Consider the following 22,899-nt stretch of genomic DNA (forward strand, 5'->3'; position numbering starts at 1 on the left):
AGAGTCATCAATAAACATTAGTTGCCATCGGGATCAGCTTAGTGTAATGATTCCTGCAGTCTAACTGACTAATGCAGCTGCCATTAAAATCTATGTGGAAAGTGACTGGCACTGGCCTTGGTTCTATCACATTCAGAGATCAGTATCAGACATCAGAAAAGACATACAGAATATACCACACCACTTGTCACCACCTGTGTGGTGACACATATGCCCCCAGATGCTCATCTCTAAGAGTAGAGCTGTAGAGCCCGCTTTCCAGTTTGAGCCCAAATCCATATTGAAACTGCTGGCAGGGTTCCTATGCAGCAGAGCACTGAACTGAGTAACAAAAGCTTTATTTATGGAACTGACAAACTGGATAGAAAAGAAAGAAATCTAGCTGCCTTGCTTGTTTGTGTAGAGTTCTAGAAGAAAAAGCCTAAGAATAGCATTCTGCAGACAGACAAGGAAAAGACCCTTTTGAAAGAAGGTACTCACACTACAGTCCTGTCTAGCTACAAATTGCTGCCCCCTGTATGATCTTCTCTACACAGGACATTGCTATATTCCAACAACAGCCCAACAGCTGCCTGCCTTCCACTGCTTTGCACTCTTTGCCTGTAGAATTGCTGGCTTAGGTTGTAGATTGAACCCGGCCTGCTTTTTTGGACAGGGCATGCAGCTTCCATGATCCCCAGCATAACATTTGGGGGGGGGGGGGGGGCTCAAAGGTGATTGCTTCCTTTCTTTAAAAACTGGTTGGATCGAACCTTTAAATTCTATAGTTGGCTTTAGAAGCCCTTACATCCACACCAGTAATAAAGAATCTTCATGACCAAGTGAATAAGAGCCACTGCTAATCTGGGGAAAGTATTGACACCACCGTCAAGAGAAATCCAGTGAACAAGTTTATTAAACCTAATCTCAAAGCTTAGAAGTAATTACTTACCTCAGGCAACACTATTCCTGCAAAAAATCAAAAATTAGGTGGCTTTACCCCTTCAGGACATTGCCACAGGCAGTCTGCTGCATTTCCTATAAGAAAATTAATTGCCATTTATCTTTTTTTTTCCTGTTAGCAAAAAAGTACCTATGGTAGAAATTAGATTTAATGGGCTTGAGTTAGAAGGCAGCAGGTTTCTGTTGAATGTGAGGAGGCAGGAGGCCCGCAATGGAAGCCGTTGCCTGGGGAAGGGGAGAACCGCCCTTGCTGGAGCTTTTATGGCAGAGGCTGGTCAGTCATCTGTTGGGGAGGGTCTCTGGATTACTTGCGCTGAGCAGGCCGTAGGACTACATAGCCCTTCCAACTCTCTGCTTTTGTATTTAGAAATATTTAAGGGATGGCTAGAATTCTTCAGAGATTATTAAACATTTAGCTGGGACCCCCCCCTTCTGTTTTCAATAGCACTATTATTTTTTTATAAAAGAAGCACGATTGTTACTAATTATTGAGTTTGCATATGGTAGAGTAAATGTACACCAGAAGTCTCAATCATTTGTGTGTAAGAATGTGTGTGCTTGCGTAACTTGGGGAGATAGACTGTGTGTATGTCATGAGCACTCCATCTGTATGCTCCTGTAAAATAAATAACTTCAGTTGTCAGATTAAATTTCTCTGGGGTTCATTGGCCATAAAATGGATCTGGGGTCGCCAGTTTACCTCCCTCTCCAAAGCAAGGATGTCTTTTTTTCCACCCTGTGACTTGGTCAGGGGAGGATTGTACAAATACTTCAGCTGGGGAATTAACAAGTCCCAATTAGTCAAAATAATATCTGTCACCAGGGCTTTTTTTCAGGGGGAATGCAGGGGAACGGAGTTCCGGAACCTCTTGAAAATGGTCACATGGCTGGTGGCCCCGTCCCCTGATCTCCAGACAGAGGGGAGTTTAGATTGCCCTACGCGCCGCTCAGCAGCGCGGAAGGCAATCTCAGCTCCCCTCTGTCTGGAGATCAGGGGGCAGGGCCACCAGCCATGTGACCATTTTCTCCGAGGGCAACCCACTGAGTTCCACCACCTATTTTCCCAGAAAAAAAGCCCTGTCTGTCACCTAATGACAATATCAAACATTATAAGGTCACTAAAGAGCAAGTTAATCCTGGCATCCAAGTGTTAGGCAAGGCTATAGCTATCAGCCCTTGAAGGTCAATTTGCATTGAACACATGAAGCTGCCCTCTACTGACGCAGACCCTGGGTCTATCAAGGTCACTGTTGTCTACTCAGACAAGCAGGAGCTCTCCAGGGTCTCAGGCAGAGGTCTTTCACATCACCTGCCACCTGACCCTTCTAACTGGCGATGCCATGGATTGAACCTGGAGCATTCTGCATACCAAGAAGATACTCTACCACTGAGCCATGGCCCCTCCACATGTAGGGTCCAAGCACCAAGGTTCTAAATGGATTTAGAGGTACGCAGAATAACTTAACTGGACTTGTAAGGGTCTAACTCAGGTTGCCAACTCAAGCTTGGGAAACTCCTGGAGATTTTTGGGTGGAAGTTGGGGAGGGCAGAGTTTGGGGAGAGGAGGAATCTCAGTGGGGAATAATACCGTAGACGCCACCCTCCATAGCAGCCATTTTCTTCAGGGAACTGATCAGTGTAGATCAGTTGTAATTCCAGATCTCCAGGCACCACCTAGAGATTGGCAACTCTAGGTGTAAATCTGTTTAGGTTTGTACTACAAGTTACCCAGGAGCTTTTGTGAAAGGTGCCTTCTAATAAGGAGACACGTCTGGCTTCATGAAAGCCAGTACTGCATGTTTCATGAGTAAACTTTTCAGAACACTTGTGTAAGCAGCTACTAACACATATCAGATTTATAATGCATGAATCAGCTTTAAGTCTTAGAAAGCAAATTGAGCTGGAAAATTGGACTTTTTCAAATGTTATATAGAAATACATTTTAAAGAGTGGTGCTCAGTTGGGATCCAAAATGGAAGGAAATTGAAACAATTAAAATTTGAGTGTCATAAGACTGAAGATTTAGTTGTAATGGCTTCTAAATTATTAAAGTGTCTAGTTTTCGACTACCCAGGGTTGTTAAAATGTATAGAATCAGGAAGCATGTCTAGTAAAAATGAAAGATCATAACACCATTTTCTCAGGTGTTTTCAAAAGTCTGGCCTAAGTGGATTGTCTCTAGTCCCTGATGTCTGTGGTGAGTTGCTGAGCCCTCTCCTTTTGGACCTAAAAAAACCTAGGTTCTGTTTCCATGGCCATCTGAAGCAAGTTGGTATTAATACAGAGCATTCTTAATATTGGGTGCTAAGCTCCAATGTGACCCCAATAGGAAGTAGGGTTGCCAGGTTTCCCTTGGCAACCGGTGGTGTGTGTGTGTGTGACTTGCTGGGCCATAGGGAGCCTCATCGGCGATGTCCTTGTTGTTCGCTATGTGCTGTCATCATTTGCCATGTGGCCAGGAGTGGCGTCAGCATGATACGAGGGACATTCTAGTAGCTGGGCAAAACTCTATGTTTTGCCCAACAAGCAGAGCGCCCCCAACATCCCCCCCAGCAATGTGCTGACAACACTTCCAGGTGCACAATAGTTACATCAGCGTGTCAGGATACTGCTGACATTGCCCCTCCCCAATTTCCTGCCATTCTCCACTACCTCAGTGGCTAGTTGAGGAGGAGCAGGAACCACATAGTGGGAGAATAGTAATCCTCATAGGAATCCATGTTTCTCCTCAGAATCTGGAGCCCTTTATTAGAGTCATTTTTCTGGTCACCAGCCAAAGTCATTCTCTCACTGCAGCTCCTTTTACAGACTCACTGGAATAGTTTGCTAGAAAGTGAGGCAGGCCATCCTTGGACTTTGGTCAAAGTCCACAGGCTATCCTTTTCACTTAGGCCGATGATTAGTGTCTGGTTCGGCTGCTGATGTTTTATATCCTGTGAAGTTTTTGGTTTTAGTATTTTGTTGCTGGTTTTGTAAGCCACCTTGATTTGCCTTTTATGGTGAAAAAGGCAGAATAAAATGTTGTGTTACATACATATAAATAAAATTAGAAATGAAGGGTAGGAGAAAGCAGGGTGTTTGAAAGGTATTAATATCCTTCTGCCCTAGTGTTGCCAGGTCTCTATACCCTCCCGGTGGGGGAAGGACCCAGCACAGGCACGATGACATCAGCTCTGGAAGTGACATCATTGCACTGGCGGTGGGCAAAAAATGCGGAACATAGCGTCTTCTCATGAGAGTTTTGTACGACATCGCGCAAAACTCTCTTGAGAAGACGCTATCTTCTGCGGGTTTTGCGCGATATTTCGCGACGTTCTGGCAGCAGGTAAGCAGTGTGAAAAGGGCCCAGGTGGTTTTCAAGATATGGAATGTTGTTTGCCAGCTTGATTCCAGGTATGTTCTTTTAAGCTGAAAATTCCTTTGCAGATCCTAAGAAATTTATGAACATGTAACTATTATCTATTTTTTAAAAAAAAATTATGAATGTTTGTATTTGGTATGTGCTGTTTATTTTGGCATAAAAATTTTCTTCTAACATGGTCAGAAATTTTGAGTTGTGGGGTTAGGCCATCATAACTCAGTGAAAAATAGTAAATATGATAGGGTAGCCAATGGAGTAGTTGGGGAAGGGGGCTCTGTGGGCCCAGCTGTAGCTATGGTCCTTTCCACCACAGAAAACATCATTGGCGATTATACAGTGAACCAAGTATTGATCAATATCCTTAATAATATAGCTAATTATTGCAAAGAATGAATTTTCAAGCAGCACCAGATGGCTTGTTTTGTGCCAGCTATGGAGAATAAATTTTCTGTTTATTGCAGAGACACTGGGCAGTCTCTTACCACTCTGGGAGCAAAATGTGTAGTTTCCTCACATTTCTCTGTATTGCTGCAACTCAGAGCCAAGCTACAAGTGAAGCCTGACACAGGTTGGACACTATTGGACACCCAATATTTTTTCCTGAAGTACTTTTGTCAATTTCAAGTGACATGGACCATGAATTTACAAAACATAGGAAATATATATTGATTAATTATCCCCTGTTCATTTAACTGGTGGCAAAATGCCTATACATTTCAGTAGGTTCAATGGTGGGGTGATTACAGGGGACCTTGCTTTCCTTCATCTAACAAGGAGGCCTTCCATTGAAATTAGCAGACTTTAGAACTGTATCTTACAGTTCAATTTTAAGCAAAGTTACTCTCGTCTAAGCCCTTTGATTTCAATGGGCTTAGACTGGAGTAACTCTGCTTAGTATTGCACTATTAATCACCTAAAAGGTTTTTTTAAAAAAAAAAATGACTGCAAATTATACTAATGTGCCGATTTGAGCAAGAGGACCTAAGTAGGTTTTCCCTCCACCCTTCCTACAAGGTGCTAATGGTGGTGTCCAGGATTTTTCTTCCCCCACAGGAGAAAGTAACTAATTCATGAGAGAAGTGTCTACAAATGGCTAGTAGGCATTGCAGAGTGACTTTAGCGTGCCCACACTAATTATATCTATGTAATTTCTGAAGAGCAATTAGAGAATCCCACAATTTATACAATTTTTACTTCCTCTAGACATCCAGACAAAAGCGAGATAATGAATGGGACTCGTTTTTTTTTACCCTGTCCTTGTTCAATTTACTTCTGCTATGGTAACTTTTCACCTTATCTTATTAAGTTGTCTCAGAATGTTCTCTTCTGCCTCCCCACACTTTGAAATTGCTTCTGTTTTCCACATTTTCAAAGCAATGAGTCAATGATCAATAAGACCTCTGCTCACCATATTAAGTATTAGGTTAAATCCTGAAGTTTTGTTTTTCTTGTCTGCTCAGTTTTATTCTTTAAAATTGGTCCGAAGCAAGAATCCCCAACTTGATGCTGATGGGCACCACAGCACCTGTCCACACCATTCCTGGTACCTGCCAAGTGTTTTTAGAAAGTGAGCAGGGCTAATAATAATATAATAACATTTGATTTATATACCGCCCTTCTTAATGCCCACTCAGAGTGGTTTACAAAGTATGTTACTATTATTCCTACAACAATAATCACCCTGTGAGGTGGGTGGGGCTGAGAGAGCTCTGAGAGAACTGTGACTGACCCAAGGTCACGCAGCTGGCTTCAGGCAGAGGAGTGGGGAATCAAACCTGGCTCTCCAGATTAGAGTCCTGCCGCTCTTAACCACTACACCAAACTGGCTAGATGGGGCGTTTGTGCACCTGGATTTCTGACTGGCCACTGGAGATCTGATTGACTGTGCAGATATTTAAAAACATCACTTTGGCAGCAGCTGCCACCGCAGCACACAGATCCAGAGTATTGCAGTCTAGTCTATGGCATTATTGTGACGAATAAGGCCTTGCCTGAGAATAAGTGACCATTTCAGGTAGAATAAAAAAAACAATGTTTTCATGTAATGCACTGTAATATTATTCGCTGTAGTTTATATCTGCATTATCAACCAGTTTTGTTTTTTTAAACAACAGAAGGGAATCATTGGAGACACAACTTTTATAATTTAAACTTCACTAGTTTAGTCGATTAATTAATGGAAGTAATTGATTAAAATCAATGCATTCAGCTTAAACAGTTGGCCCACTTAATCAAGCAGCAGATAAAAAGAAAATCTTGCAAGCACTCACAAAAACACAGACTGGATGAGGCAGTCCAACGCAAAAAAGAAGGAACACCCTTCTTACCTGACCGTTATTGTAAGGGTGTATAAAGACTGTGTACACCCACTTGAACTTACCCAACCACCAGAGTTATCTTCAAAGGGCCTGCCTGCAGTGTTCCTGTCACCTACAGCTGGATCAGTGTTAACCTGGGAAAGAGCCTTCTTGATGTGGCTCAAAATTAATGGAATTCCCTTCCCAAGAAGAGTCATTTGCCTCCTATCAATGTCTTCTACCAATGCTTGAAGATGTTTTTTTGTTTTGTCTATAGTTCCCTCACTGATTCTTATTGACCCCCCCTCGTTCATATGTTTACTTATTTGTTCTGTTTCAATTGCTTTTCATGTTTTTATACATGTTTTAATCTTGTTTTTTTAAAAAAAAATGTTTACCACACTTGGCAACCCTCAGTTTAGGTGAAAGACAGATTAAAATGTTTTAAATAAATAAATAAATAAATAAATAAATAAATAAATAATCTATTAAGTAAGAAAGCATGTTTTCCCCTTTATTATTTTTGCTTTCATTCATAATCAACATATAATCAATTAGCTGAGTAATCAAGTAAAATGCTTAGAATTAATCCATATAGATTTCTTCAATCATACAGCAACCCTACTTGCATCTCTTCAGTTTCTCACAAGATGTAAAGAGCTGAGTTCTAGCCTGCACTCAGCACTGGATCTAGGGTTGCCTGTGCCCGGGGCAACCCTAGGCTGACCACCTTGCATGTGTGCGCTCCACACGCTGCGTGATGATGTCACTTCGGTGACGTCATCGCTCAGGGTGGAACGGCAGAGGCAGCGTGCGGGGCTGGGAAGCCGACTGCGCCATTCACCTCTTCACAGGCGAATGGCACGGGCGGCCTCGCAGCCCCCCACGCTGCTTTCACCTGCCCCACAGGACAGGGGTGGCCGGCTTGCCGCGCACCCCCTGCCCTGCAGGGCAGGCGAATGGCGCAGGCGGCCCCACAGCCCCCCGCACTGCCTTTTGCCTACCCTGCAGGACAGGGGGTGCGCGGAAAGCTGGCCGCCCCCTGTCCTGCGGGGCAGGCGAAAGGCAGAACGGGGGGCTGCAAGGCTGCCCACGCTGCTGCCTGCGCCATCTGGCTGCTGGCAGCTGCTCCCGGTGTCCCCTCCCTGGTGGCGCTAGGGGCAGATTACCCCCCTGCCCCCCCTCGATCCGGCCCTGCCTGCACTGAATGAAGGTTGAGCTCTCCCTTCTCCCATGGAATGTAATTAGGGAGGACCATAGAATAATAAAGTCCCAGGCAGACTCTCGTCCTGGTTTTCTCCATGTACTCGGAGCCTTGCCCATATATAGGAGGAGCCTTTAGACACATAAGTGATGAGAATGTTATGCTATGGCTGTGCAAGCAGTTTATTAAAGGTGTCCTTGGTTTCCGGTGGGATTTGCTTTTTAAGCTCTTTTTTTTAATGCATCCAAGTCTGGGGATGACTTCTGGGGTACAAATATGTGAAGTTGGATGCAAACATCTTTTGCATTGGTAGAAAAGGAGGAGTGTTCCCTTTGCACTATAGAAAACACTGTGCTGGAGATCAAGGGACCTGCATGGACAAAAGCCATGTAGGGGAGGAGCTCTAGTAGGGTTGCCAGGTTCCCTTATCCTCCTAGGGGAGTGGGGGACCTGGCACTCACCTTTGTTGCTGTCTTCGTTCACGCACAAAGCATGGGAGTGCTCCCAGGGTGGCTCAATGAGGTCACTCCCGGGAGTAACATTGTTGCGCCATCGTGAGAGCATGCCCAGCAGGCCTGTTCCCCCGCCTTTCCTCCCTGCTGGCCAGGAGAGTGGTGGCAGAGGGTGGGAGCAGGGGATCCTCTGCCTCCATTGGAGGACCAGAGATCCCTAGGCTTTAGTAAGGAGGGGAAGTGTGCAAGACTGAGAGAAAAAAATGGTTGGATCCAACCCTTAATATTCAGTTTATGACAGGTGTTAAATAAAATTAGATTCAGGTAAAGAATTGCTATGTTTGTGAAGTGCAATCCAGTTGCAGCACCTCATAGAGTTTTCAAGGCAAGAGGCAAACACAGCTGGTTTCTTGTTGTTTGCCTCTATGTAGTAACTCTGGTGGTCTCTCTTCCAAATATTAACCAAGGCCAATGCTGTTTAGCTTCCAAGATCGGACAAGATCAGGCTAGCCTGAGCCATCCAAGTCAGGTAAAAGAATTTTTACCCTGAACGTAAATAGTTAAAGGAGTATTTAATCCATCAAGCAGAGTGACTAACGTTCATGAAACAGAGCAGGTCGCTCCTATTGACTCACTACACTGGCATTTGCAATACCACAACTGCACCAGCAATACAATGTCATATAATGTAGTTAAAATCCTACACTGTACCCTTGGCAAACCCACCGCTAGAAACAAGAAAGAGCAAAATGAGATTGAGCACTTGGAGCAAAGCATATATAATTTTAAAAATACAATTTAAAATATATGACAGAACGGATAGAATGCCCAAAGAATTCCCAGCCCAACCATGGGTATTAAATCCATGGCCAAATAAAAATGTCTTACATTATTTCCTGAAGAAGCATTTTTTTATAAGATGAGCATTCATTGATCATAGTTGGGTGCAGTGGCTTTTGCGTGAAGTACCTTTTATTTTGATTCATTGCTTTACCCTGAGCACAGATTTTTCACCACACTGCTACGAAGACCCCACAAAGCTTTCTAAAGCCAATTTCACCTCAGCTTGTTTTAAGAGCCAGACTTAGATGTGATGTTTGGGGATTTGGGGATTGTTCTTCTGCTGAAGAAGAAAAAGAAGACGAAGAAGAAGAGGAGGAGCAGCTAAGGGTAATCCTCAGTTGAGATTGGTGCCAGGGTGCAGGGGAAGGAAATGTAACCCTTTCCAAAGTTCTTTCTTCTTTTCTGACTTCAGCCCCTCTGCCTCCAGGAGCTGCTTTGTACCTTAAAGGGAGAAGATACTGACACCCGGCTCGTTCTTGTATGTTTCACAGCAAAGGTCAAACAGCAGCTCCACGAGGCAACATGAAAGGTTATAGTCTCTCATGCCGCATCCTTATTGCACCCCTTCCCACAGCTGCAATTTTTAAAGAATTGTGGAAGAACCCTTCAGCGACCCGTCAAAGCTGCTTCGTGTTTGGCCCTTCTGCTGTTCTCTGCCTTATCCACATAAAGACCAGGTTTGATTGAGCCACGATATTGACAATGTATCGATACTGAGCAGGTAGCAGAAAAATACATTTGCAGCCATGTTGTCGCTTTTAGGAATTGCATCTACACCAAGGAAACCCTTTATGGCCGTTTAGAAGACAGAATACATCTCGATGCTCCAAATATCCACTGTATGCATGTAAAAAAAAAAATTGCTGTCATTTCATCTCCAGCAGTCAACCATTTAACAAGCCTCGGTCTAAAACAGAACAAACGAACAAAAGGGCACATAATTGGTTTGCATCTGAGAACACTCTTTTATAAAGGGGGTCTATAATGTATTTAAAGGGTGAATTAAAAGTGCTGCACCTGAGTCTGAAAGTTCTGCACAGATGGTAATCAGTCCGTCATTGAATGCACTGCAGGAGACTAGCTCTGAAGGTACTTCTCTGAGATTACAGAAAGGAGATGCTGTAGTTTCCCAGTGCTCCTTGTACTGAGCTTGGACTACAAGTGATTCTCAACGTTCAGCTAGTGCCCCTTCTTTCTGCCGGCAGCCAAGCACTCTTCAGAATTGCCATCAGCATTGTCATTTTTACGGTTGTTTTTTTAAAAAATTGCTCGTGGTAAATTGTAACTTTTTACCGTAACAGTGTTTCCATAATCGTTCATCACTAAGCATTCCAAATCCTCGTTCCCTCTGGCTGTTTCTCCTGTCTTTTATATGCTAAACCTCAAAGCATTTAAGCCATGGAAACTGTCCTGTCAGCAATACCTTTCCTTCTTCCACTGGAGTCTAATCTGTTAATCTGCCTAGGTAGGGTTGCCAGCCAATAGCTGGCAATGGGTAGGAAATGCCAGGGGTCAGGGACAAGAAAGGTGGCATTGCACCAACACCACAAGGTCACTTGCAGAATGAACCTGGCAGTGACATCATTGGTTTTACTAGTTTTGGATGAATCTTAGAGCTTTGCCTCAGCATGGTGACATCACTTTCAGGTTTGCACTGGGAGTGGTAATGTCAATGCAGCACTAGTTTCCCCCCAAAATTTGATCCCATTGTTCCACCAAAGAGCAGCAGGAGTAATGGGGCCCAAGTAGGAGGTTCACAGACTCCAAATTCTTTTGGTTTGGGTTAGTTCTCATCTCATAGCCACACTGACTTCCAAATTGACTCCCTACACTAGATTATAATGGATTTGCACTTGCATAAATGCAATGTGACTCCTGTAGGCTTCTGAAGGCTATATTAGGCTCTGTTTGAGAGAAAATGCTTCAGTAGTAAGGGTTCCACTCTCTTAAAAAAAGCATGTCAGCTGAGGACAAAACTATTATGATTCTGGGAAGGTGATTTAACTCTTTCCTCTGTGCCTACTTTCCAGACTTGCATCAGCCCTTCAAATTGGGATCCCATAAGCATTTTTAAAGGAAAAAACCACCTGGGAGCTTTGGGCAAGGAACTCCATGGAGTATCTGTGTTTTTCAATAGCAGTTAATCCAAGAGATCAATCTAAAAATCTCCAAGAATTTAGCTAAGAGTTTAACCCAGGTAGGATTCAAAGAGGCCAGACAGGAACAAAGGTCAGAATAGATGGAGGTGTCACCTCATCTTGAGGAGACAAGGGCCTTTTTCGCACTTACGGTTTAAACCACCATTTCTGAGCATTCGCCCTGATCACAGTGGCTTCAGCATTGCACCTGTTCATTTCACACTGTCCACTGCAGTTTCAATTTGGCATCTATACTTCATTTGCTTTGAAGCCTCGGTACAGTTTTGGGCTTTCGGGGCTTTGCAATTCATGTCACTTTTTTTTTTTTAACTTTGAGAATGCGTAGAAACATTACAATGTTGGAACATCCCCTCCCTGCTTTTGATGATTGGGCTGTCCCCTGCCTACTGGAGAGGCAATTGGTGGCAGCGTTATGGGAAAAACATGTACCACTCATTTATTTTTTCAAAAGGCAAGCCAGGAAAGGGTTAAACGCTATGCTTTTTTTTTTTTTACACATTGGCCAAAGACACTGGGAGGGAAGGAAAAGCAGCCATTTAACCCTTATCTGATTTTTAAAGCCAGCAGAAAGTAGGTGTAGCATCACAACACTTTCCTAGCTTTGAAAAAAAGAAGAGTGTGCTCATACCACTGAGGGAGGAAGGGGAAAGCAGCCATTTAACCCTTTCCTGGCTTTTAAAGCCAGCAGGGAATTAGCAGAATCATTCCTGGCTTCGGGAAAAAAAATAACAAGCTGGCATACCTGGGAGGAAGGAAGCCGATGGGGAAGCAGCCTTATGACCCTTACCTTGCTTTACTAAAAAAATGGCGGATAAGGCGTTCAGAGAGCTGAGGAGGGTGGGAGTGGTTAATTCTGCACAGACCAATCAGCTCCCAGGGAAAAGGAGAGGGGGGAGAAGAGAAGCAGAAGGGGAGTATAAAGTTCACACTGACATTAATCGTGCCAGCCACGACTTGGCAGCGGCTTCAAAATAAACTCGTATGTCCACAGGGAGTAAAAGTGAGGATGCCGTTGACAAACATTGGTCCTGCGTCCCATGCGAGTGTGAAACTCCTGCAAACTTGGGAAGCAGGAAAGGTGCTGAAATGCTTTAAAGTCCCAGTGTGAAAAGGACCAAGCTGTTGGTAAGCTTTCAGAAAGGCAGCAGTGAAGGCGAAGTTCCTCTATCACTTCTCCAAGTATTGGAAGGTGATCTGGAATTATTTGTAGGCAATGTTACCTCAGCAGAAGCCAGTCAGTTAAATAGATGGTGGTGGTTGCACTGGCAACACTTATGGAATCCAGGGTATCCTTGGGAATTTTGTCATTTTTTTTGCTGTGTTATGTTGGACTTGCTATGGAGACTTCTGTTGGCCAATACCTATGAATCTCTGATCTCATATAAATCTAATCCTAACCGAAAGTCATGGAGATCTTTTAACATTTGTAACATTACAAAGGCAGACACAACTGTACTCAAGAATAGACATGGGCACGAACCAAAAAAAATTACAGAACCAGAGGGTCGTGGTTTGGTGCAGACCACGATCCCGAATTCCCGAACAGCAATGAACATGTCCCGTTCCTGAACCCGGATCATGGATCGTGAGGAAATTGAGTAAAGCAAGTGGTACAGATGTAAAACCAAGATGGTAACAAAATTAACAACTTCTATGTTTGTATTTTCTCCCTTCTCCACTACAGAATCATATATTTAATTTACATTCTTCATCTTACGTAATTCTGAGAGGATTTTTAAATATATATTCTTGCAATTGAACAAATGGAAACTAAGAGTTCATTCATCTTCCCATTCAATAGCCAATAATGGCCTTGGTGTGTAAAGTTGGTGTAACTTCTAGAGAAGGTACATTTAAAAAAAAAATTCTGTGTCCACGTCTTAAATCTGTTTCTTCAAAAACGACCCTCTGTATACCGCACTATTGTAGCCTTTCTTTAGCTCAGCTGAATTACGCACACTCCATTAAATGACTTCAGCAATCACCTAGTAAATGGACCAGCAAGATAACAGCATCAGGAAAATGAATCTCTCTTTCATAACACCTACTGTTTCTCAAACACTGTTACTGTTCAATATTTGCTCTTATTGTAGGAAACTAGTAGCTGAAAAACCTGTATGGATGAACATGTCTGACCTGGAGTCTATTGTTTTTGTTTTATTTTGCAGGAAAAAGCCCAACATTTGCAGCGGTCTCTTGCCACCCAAGTAGATAAATCCACACAGACTGAACTTGTAGGCCATGATGTAAGTCGCTGTATTGTACAGTTTTTCTTTTATCTTCTTTATTGATACGGTTTTCAACCAGCCTCCCTTTCTTTGCTACTGCTGTGTCTGTATGTTGTTATAGAAGTGTGACGCCATTCATCTTTTGCTGTTAAATGATTCTTCAATACCTTCTGCAATGGAAAAAAAAGATAATAATAGCTACCTGCCAGCATACCAATATCCTATTAATTGCTTGTTTTACCAACAGCTCCCTGATATTTTCTAGAATTTGTACAAGCAGGAACATGGAGAATATTTATTAGTAGAATTTGAAATCTTTTTTTTTTATAAAAAGCATTTACCTACTGATTAACAATTTAATGAACTTATTATGTTTGTAATCACCAAAGACTAAGCACATAATTTTTATATTGTGTTACATAATGAAGGCTTCAGAAGTTTGCAAAGAAGTTTGCATTAATATTTTAACTGTTGGCTATCAGCAGGGGATGTTGCCAGTAATTTAATTGAAAATTAGAATTTTTATCCTGGTGTGATAATGAACTGTGACTATCAACAAAGTACTTGTTCTTACAGACTGACTAGAAGCTCTGACTTGCATGTGCGTTATAGCCTGTCTTGGCAACCATGGTTTGGAGAACCTCAAACAAAATTATTATCTGATTCAAGGAACATCATTCTGTTATCTTTCACCAATCACAGCCTATAAAGTTGATCTCTTGCTTTTGATGTAGCTTCCATTGTGCTTTTGAGTGGCTCTACAGGTACATGTTGCTGCATATACCGTGTTTTATTGTATTTATGTTTCTCATGATTGTAAATTATGGAATAGCCCCCTTCTGTTTTCTGTAGTGAGCAATAGCTTCAAAAGATGACTTCTCTCTCCTTTTTTCCCTTTCTTGTTTCAAGAAAAAACTGTAGTTCTTATGACTGTAAAAGGTTGGGTGGGTCCTTGTGCTAGCTTACTGACATATATTTTCCATATAGAAGGTGGTTCTGATTTGAAGGTAACTTCAAACTACTACTACTACTGGTGGTTCATTTGTGTGACATTACTATACTGTGTGCTTAAACGGACCTTTGAATTGGTTCTGAACTCATTAATTATTATTATTATTTACATTCACACTCTGCTTTTTCTTTTGTCTGCCACAAGGTCTCAAGGTGGCATCAAAATGGCATTAAATTGGCATCAAAGTGGCATTAAAATGGCATCAAGGTCACCAAAACCAACAGTTAAACAACATACATAGGCCTCAATGTAGATAAAATTATTTGTGCTTAATTTTGAGTTCAATCAGTTGGATATGAAGTTTCTGTGGAACATCTTTATATTAGCCTCAAAAGCTGACAGAAATGGATATGATAAGGATTAAACTTATTCCTTAATATATGACTGTGTTGCACTCTCATCAGCGTTCATGTTAGGGTTGCCCGTTCCAAGTTGGGAAATTCCTGGAGTTTTGGAGCCTAGAGAGGGTGGGGTTTGGGGAAAGGCGAGAGGCCTCATCAGGGTACAGTACCATAGTCCACCTCCCAAAGCAGCCATTTTATCCAGGGGAACATCTCTGTGGCCTGGAGATCAGTTGTAATTGCAGCTCTCCAGCCACCACCTGAAGGCTGACAACCCTAGTTAATGTCATCACTTTATGTCATCACTTTTCAACCAGATTGCCTTCCAGTGCAGCTTTAAATTCAAATCCATGCATGTACTACACATAGTGGTAAGAATGGAGTTGTTTGCTAGTCTTCAAAAAAGCCCAATAGAATAGGCCGGATGGGCTTGCCTTGAAAGGAAACTCTGTTTGTAGGGTTGCCAGGTCTCCATACTGACCCATTTGGGGGGGGGCACCTGGTACTCACCAGCAGAAGCACATGCGCACTCCCAACACCAATGCAATGAACGTCGCTTCTGGAAGTGGCATCATTGCGCGGGCTGCAGGAGTGCTCCCATGCTTTATGCAGGGCCGATTCTTTGAGAATCTCCCCATTTGAGGCCAAAATCAGCCCTAAGCAAAGTGCAGCCCGTGCAGTGATGACATTGTCGCGCCTGCTGGGAGTGTGGCCACCGCACTTGTGCTCAGGGTGCATGCCCGTAGTGGGAGATCACCGGGTGGCCTGCATCCTCCTGCTGGTCACTGGCGAGCAAGTGGCCAAACTGCCAGGAGATTGCATGCCTCTGGCAGGCACCTGGGATCCCTAGTTATATGGCAGTTGCCATCTTGGAAGAGTTCACTGTAGCTAGTATCCTTGCATCCTCCACACTTTTGTGGTCACAAGTTTCCAGTGACAGAATTGATATTTCACTATGTGCTTTACTACACAAGAAGTTTAAGGTCACCTTGGGATCATTTTCCACCTAAGAAATGGCAACATAAACAGGACAACTTCTCAGATTAATCAGATCTTTGAAGTAACCAGCAAACATTATTCTGTGGCTTTATTTTGCTTCATGACTTAACAGTATTTTTAAAAGATATTTTGTGCCAGCCAAGTTTCCAGATATCCTAGTGCCAAATCCCTAGTGCTTCATGGTCAGGATCTGCAGTTGTGTTACCATATGTTTTCCTTATCCAAGTTAACAAATAGCCAGCTGTGCATATGTCTCGATGTCACAAAGCTTCGCCGATTTGGATTATTAAGGAAACTGAGAGAAAAGGCAAAGTCAGAAAAAGATCATCTGGAAAAAATTACTGATGCTTTCCTTAATATGAACCAAGAAAGTCCCTTTTTATGATATACATGATGACGTCCACTTCCATCAGTGGAAATGACTGCTGAATTCTAGCCCATGCTCCTGTGATTTTCTTATGTATCAGACAGGTTTTTTTTTATTGTACTATGAGGGAACATTTCTATATTAACTTGTCAAAAATGTGCAAGAATTTGCCACTGAACCCTTGTACGTTCTGCAGCATGTTTCATGGTCTGTTCTGAACACTGGCTAAGATTGTTTGACTTCACAAGGCATCCACATTGGTTGAACATGTGCTCTACTTGATTCAGTAGGCCTTGGTCTTCCAGCAATGCCTTTTTAACTCTTACATTAAACACGTACTTATTCAAGATCACCTGACACAGATTTGTCGTCTTAACAGTTAAGAAGCCCTGCTTATGTTCTTCTGATTTGTGAATTTTAAAAACAGAGCTAATCTGTCCCTGCAGTAGAAGACACACTAGAGTGTCTTCTAAGCTTTCCACAGCAGTGAAACAGCATTATTTGTAGGCCATCCATCAACTGGGATAGCTTCTGTACCATTGTTGGGATAGCTTCTGTGCCATTGCTTTTGGGATTCCTCAGAGAAGTTTGAAAATAACTGATCAACAAAAATAGAGTTTGTGAAGAAATAACGGAGATCTCACTAGACAAGAACTGTGAGAGACCTGTTTTACACACTAAATTTTGGAAGACAATGCACTTGTGGTATTCTAAATATACACGATACCATAAGTATTTATAGATGGAACAGTTAATAATGTGGCATTTACTTTTGAGTACCATACATGAAATTCTGCTGTATGTTGAAACTAAGTTTTGCTAGATTGTGCCTGGTAGCTGTTTCGGCTAAGCAGCCCATCTTTTCTCACTGGATCCACATGAAAATGAGAGATGGTAAGGTTACCAACTGTTTGAGGATCGTACCTTCTGGAAAACCTTTGGTTCAGGCTTAAACTCTGAGCCTACTTTGGATATGAAAAGATCATTCAGTAAGTCATATCTCAGTAGTAGATACTTCAGACTTGGTGTTGTCCCATATATGTAAACTGAGGAATATAAGTCATGTATTTCCAGAGTTTAAAATTGTTTTAGTATCCTGTGAGCATCACTATTACATAGGATTTGACTGCCATATAATAGCTTTTAATAATGGCTTTTTAATTGTGTTTCTTCTACCATTAATGCTCATAGTCTAATATGTCTATAGGAGCAAAACATTCAAATCAGGATCCAAATGTATAGAAATCATTCCTTTCAGCATCTACATTCATTTGCTCATAAATAGAAGTGGGCAAGGACAGGGGGAAAACCATGGGCCGTTGCTTTGTGGTCCGTTGTGTTTCACGGACCATGGACCACGAACTTTTCATGGACCCGCCCATGGACCATGGACCGGTTTGTCGGTCCATGGTCCATCACTTCCCGGGGCCTGTAAGCTGAAGCCAGCCTTGTGGGGGAGCACTTGTTTCTGTGCTACTTGCAAGCGAGGGGCAGGGAAACAGGCCACTTTAAACCCTGCACCTTACTTCAGCTGGCAGGCAAGGAAGTCCGCACCAGTCAGCTGAAGCCAGCCCCGTCAGGGAGCTCCTGTTTCCATGCTGCTTCCGGGGGGCATGGAAACAGGCGCTTTAAACCCCCCGATGGGGGGGGTCCTCCTCTGAAATATTATTTATTTGCATAGCAATAGGAGCATTCCAAAGAAACCTATAATTAGAAATTATATTTAGGTACAGAGTATTTACATTTAACTTGTACCTGTTTTATATACAGTCCAAGCCAGATTTCCCCAACATCTATACTAATTACTAGTCAGAAATACATGCACGTTTACTAACAGAGCCTTGGGTTCTTGCTTGCTTTTCTAGTTATTTGTATTTCTTTATAAGATCTTAATTTATTTTTTATTTATATTTCAATTTATATACCGCCCATCCCCAGGGGCATCTTAGCAAGCATGTTGTCATATGATATAATAAAAGGGAATTCGTAAAATTATGTCCTGCTGAGAGCAGTGCAGGTTAGGTGATGACTGTCGGATGTCTTGCAACTACATTGCGACACCCACAGCTCGTTCAGAGCGACATAAATGCTCAGCAGTTGAGTTCCTAATCCTATAATTGAATGATGAACTACTGATGGACTAAATTTTACTACGGCTGTTGATATAGATCTTTAATTAGCATGAGTATTAACGTAATGAACATGTTTGTGCCTTTGTTCAGAAAGTTTCTGATAAACTATTCTGGTGCTGTTAACCACCAGTATTTATGATACTTTTACTGTATACCATCATTCTGCAACTTTGCAGAGATTCCCTGCTTGGCTTACTACAGATAGGGACAGTTGTAGAGATAGCAAGATGAAGGCAACCTTAATCAACTACAAGATATAGGTGAGCACCATTCCATGCTCCATCGCTGCTGTTTATGTTGTATGTGGCTGCGTCATATCTCAACAACATGAATGCGAGAAAATTTGATCTTTTTTATACAGCCATGGACAGCCATGTTCAACTGTTTGACGAAGATGAAGAATGGCTGCAGACATTGCTTTCAGCCCAGAACGCTTGAATGAGTCCTTATTCGAACACCATAAGCTCTACTTATTCCAGAATGTTAATGGTTTTGTAGAAAATCTTGTTTCTCTCCCACTTATTTGCTTGCTTCCTTCTCATTCAGTCATCTGGAGAGCTATGTTTACATGCTGCCTCTTTTACATGATTTCCTAGCATGTCCCATATTTCCCCCCATCTTCACCATTTGTCTTAATAATTCAGCCCTGACTAACCTTCAGGGAAATCAAGGATATGGGGGCTGAGGAGGCAAACTTTTACAACAGTGAGATGAGGACTAATTAGAAGTGATGGCTGCCTTGCAGAGGACATTTTAAACAGCTTAACACTTACCTTTCTCAGATGTGGTAGTTCTCACCATATTGCTTCAACTTTCCAGAAAAAAGTGTTGTGTTGGGATGTTAAAAAGCTGCCTGGTGCTCTCCATACAAGTGGCTTACTACATGGCAACAGCCAACCATGTAGTTTTCCATATCTCTGTTCTTTACCAGCCCCACCCCAATGCCATTTCCCAAATCCAAACTTCTTTTAGCACTTGTAAAAGAATCCTGTGTTCCTATACAAAATGAAGTAAAGCTGTTTGTACACCAGTGAGCCATTCTTTCATAATATTCTAATGGGTCATTCATTTTCTTCCTGATGAGTACAGCACATTTATAGTTAACTCCCTTGTGGTTCCCTGGAAGAGGAACAGAGTGTCTCATCTCCACCACCTGACAGAAATTCTGGTTCTGCTATGTGTTGCCAAAAAAAGTCATTATGTTTACATATGATAACATCTGTTACTGCCATTGTTCATCTCCCCAGCTGTTGGTGGCACTTCTTCCTCCCTTATCCTCCATATTTATTATGACAGTGTTTTCAGTGTCTAAAATATGCCTAGCTTGTCAGAACATATGTGTGGTTGACGCATGTATGCTGTACTTAATAATTCGGTGGGCACTTATTTTTTTATTATCGTTTACAAAATTTATATCCCACATTTCAGCCCAGACAGGGTCAACAAGGTGGCTAACAAAAAAAAAAGTGGAACATTGTGAAAAGCCCGTTGTAAACTCATTTAATACCACAAATCAAACTTGGATAAAACGTAACAAGTAAAATGTAAGGCAGGGAAACGAGGTCATTAAGGAAATGTCTAATGAAACAAACAAACAAAAATTCACTTGCCCAGTGGAGATAATGATGGAAGAGGACAGATGAATATCCCAGGAGAGACAGTTCCACAGTTTTGGTGTCATGACCAAAAAGGCTCTCTCTTGGGTTGCCTAATTTGGAAGGTGGGGGGCATCTGCATCAGGGCCTCGTAAGACGGATATAGTGGTCAGCTAGGTTCATATGGGAGCGGGGGGGGTCCTTAAGGGATGCTGATCCCAAACCAGATAGGGCTTTAAAGGTCAGCACCAGCAGCAACTTGAATGGAGCTTGAAAACAATTGGGTCCCAGTGATGACACTGGAACGATATAGTTCCTACAACCCTCCCTAGTCAATATTCTGGCTACTGCATTCATCACCAGTTTCCAAACACATTTCAAGGGCAGTCCAATATATAGCACATTACAGTAATCTAATCTAGATGTTACCAGGGCATGCTCCACAATGGCCAATTCATTTCTCTCCAGGAATGGCTGCAGCTGGCTAACTTACCAAAGCTGGGAGAAGGCACTCCTGGCCACAGCAGCCACCTGCTTATCCAACTGAAGGCCCAGATCTGGAAATCCTAAGCTGTTACTTTAGGGGGAGGGCAACCCCATCCAGAAGAGTGGGTTGTGTCAGTCCTACTACTCACCAGTAGCATTTCTGTCTTGTTGGGATTAAGGTTTGGTTTATTAGCCTCATGCATCAGTTCAGGGTTTCTGCAGCCTCCCTGGGATCTACTGGAAGCATAAGATAGAGCTGACTGCCACCAGCATATTGGTGACAGCCCAGCCTAAATCTTCAGGTGACTTCAGCCAACAATTCCATGTAGATGCTAAAGAGCATAGGGGACAAGATGGAGCCTTACGGGATCCCACAGGCCAAAGGCCAAGAAGTTGAGCAACAATCTCTGAGTGCCACTTTCTGAAACCTGCCTTCCAGGTGGGACTGAAACCACCACAGAACTTACAAGTATGTTCGGCTAGAGCTTGCCTATAACATATGTTTGTATGTGGCCAAGGGTCTTTGATCCTTGCAAGCTTAGTAGGTTAATTATATTATACAATGGTTCTCTTTCCATTTTTTTTAAAGAAACTCAAACTGCATCCTGCAGATCATCATTGTTTTCCCCTTTTGTGGTCATCTGGTGAAATTCCGTCAAGTAAAAATGGCTTGACTTCTGGTTTTCATAATCAGTTTCTAATGATAATATTTAGCACTCTATAAAATTTGTGCATGCTTTATCTTCCCTTCCAACAAACTCTGTAAGACATGTCAGTCATTATCCATGTATTGGAGATGGAGTGTGTATGTGTGTGTGTGTAAAAGCTAAGAGAGATGAGTTTGTCTAGGGCTTTCTAATGAGTTCTTGGCTGGGATGAGATTCAAATTAAAGACGTCATCTCTGCTAGCCCAGTCTCTTAACTACACCAGTCCTCCACCAGCTTACCACCAATTGCTAAAACTTTGCACTGTGTATGGAATACAGCCAGATTTCATTCACAGTAGCCGGACAGTTGGATTCTGAGTGTGACAGGGAAGACCATTCTAATATAATTCAGTGAATTCTCATCAATCTCTCTTGCTTACCTTTGGCACTCAGTTCTCTCCTAATTATATTTTTCCTATTGATGTAATTTTTTCCCCCTAGGGCTTCCCCCCCTTTAAATGTGAAATTTTTTAGATAAATATATATATTAAGAGTATTTCAGTGATTATAATTATAGCATGATTATACTTATTTCAATCATTTATTGTTATGTTTTTGGCTTGAATATTTTTAATTTAGCCTTCTCCGAGCACAAAGCATCTGTAATGCAAATAATGTTTTATGTCTCTGCTACCAGCGATGCATGCTACTTCATCTTTGAGACTTCATTTATCATTTTCCTTTTCTTTTTGTCTTTTTAAAGGCCCTGTGGAATTCTTCCTGTACTGAAGGTTCAGTTTACAAACCAATCAGCATCTCATTGGTACCAACATTATTTAATTAAAAAAGAGAGACTTGGATACAGACCCATTAGTTTACTGATTTTGCATATACAAAGAATCTCTTTGCCTCAGGTGTTGATGATTTCACCATAATTCTAACATTCCAGGACAAAAGGCCTTATTCACATCAAACAAAAGTATTTCCATTGCTCTTTACTGCATTAAACAAATATTTTATTAAATTATTGCCAATAAATTATTATGACAGGATTTTACATTCCCAAAATAAAATATAATTACTCTTCCACAATGTGTACAGTTGTATTATCCTTGGTTGGGGGTAGGGGGTAATAGTAGCATATTCCAGTGGTTATTAATGGCACCATAACTTTGTCTACATTATGATGGGGGGAGGGTCTTACAGCCTTTATCCCTACAGGGAATCAGAACTTGCCCTGGGTGCATGAGTAAAATTCTTAATGGGCAGTGGTCTCAGTGGATGAGGAGTGCCCACCAGAGAAACTCCCTTATAATTTCATTGGATACTCCACTTATCAGAGAAGGCGCTTCCAAGTACTCCTCAAAGGTTTGCTTTAGTTAAGAGTATTCTGTAATGCAGTCAACAAATACTTGCAGTTTATTGATTCTGCACAGCTATATCCAGCCGTTCTTCCAAGGAGCATATAATAATGCACCAACAACCCTATTGCAATTTTAGGATATATTCTGCACATCTTTGTTCTGAGAATTTTGAAATTCAACTGGAAATCAAACTATCCCTTTGTGTGCATAAAGTGACATTGCTGATTTTCTCTGGTCAGCAACTGATTTTGCCAGACTGCTGTGTTACCAAAAGAGGGGGAAGGGTTGCATTTTGTCAAGTCCCAATGGCACAAACTTTGTTCTTCTATGCTTTTCTTATGCTTCTGGGTTCAACAATCAAGGGCTTGATGACACCTCAGATTTAGCTACGGGGTACCAGTTGCCAACCCCTAATGGTATGGGCCCTACCCCTATCCTCCCACTCCACTGAGCAAAGTTTGAAGCTTTCT

General features: G+C 42.1%; 1 protein-coding gene across 2 annotated transcripts in view; it reads left to right on the forward strand.

Moving 5' to 3' along the window:
- Positions 1-22,122, forward strand: part of CCSER1 (coiled-coil serine rich protein 1) — a 628,410-nt gene extending 606,288 nt beyond the window's left edge. For both annotated transcript variants that reach the window (XM_054989817.1, XM_054989818.1), the window contains exons 9-10: positions 13,427-13,504; positions 21,829-22,122. In XM_054989817.1, coding sequence (XP_054845792.1) covers positions 13,427-13,504; positions 21,829-21,909 — 159 coding nt within the window. In that variant the 3' untranslated portion in view covers positions 21,910-22,122. The remainder of the gene's footprint in view (positions 1-13,426; positions 13,505-21,828) is intronic.
- Positions 22,123-22,899: the final 777 nt, after the last annotated feature.

Source organism: Eublepharis macularius, chromosome 10, assembly GCF_028583425.1.
Source record: "Eublepharis macularius isolate TG4126 chromosome 10, MPM_Emac_v1.0, whole genome shotgun sequence".
NCBI classification, from domain to species: Eukaryota; Metazoa; Chordata; class Lepidosauria; order Squamata; family Eublepharidae; genus Eublepharis; species Eublepharis macularius.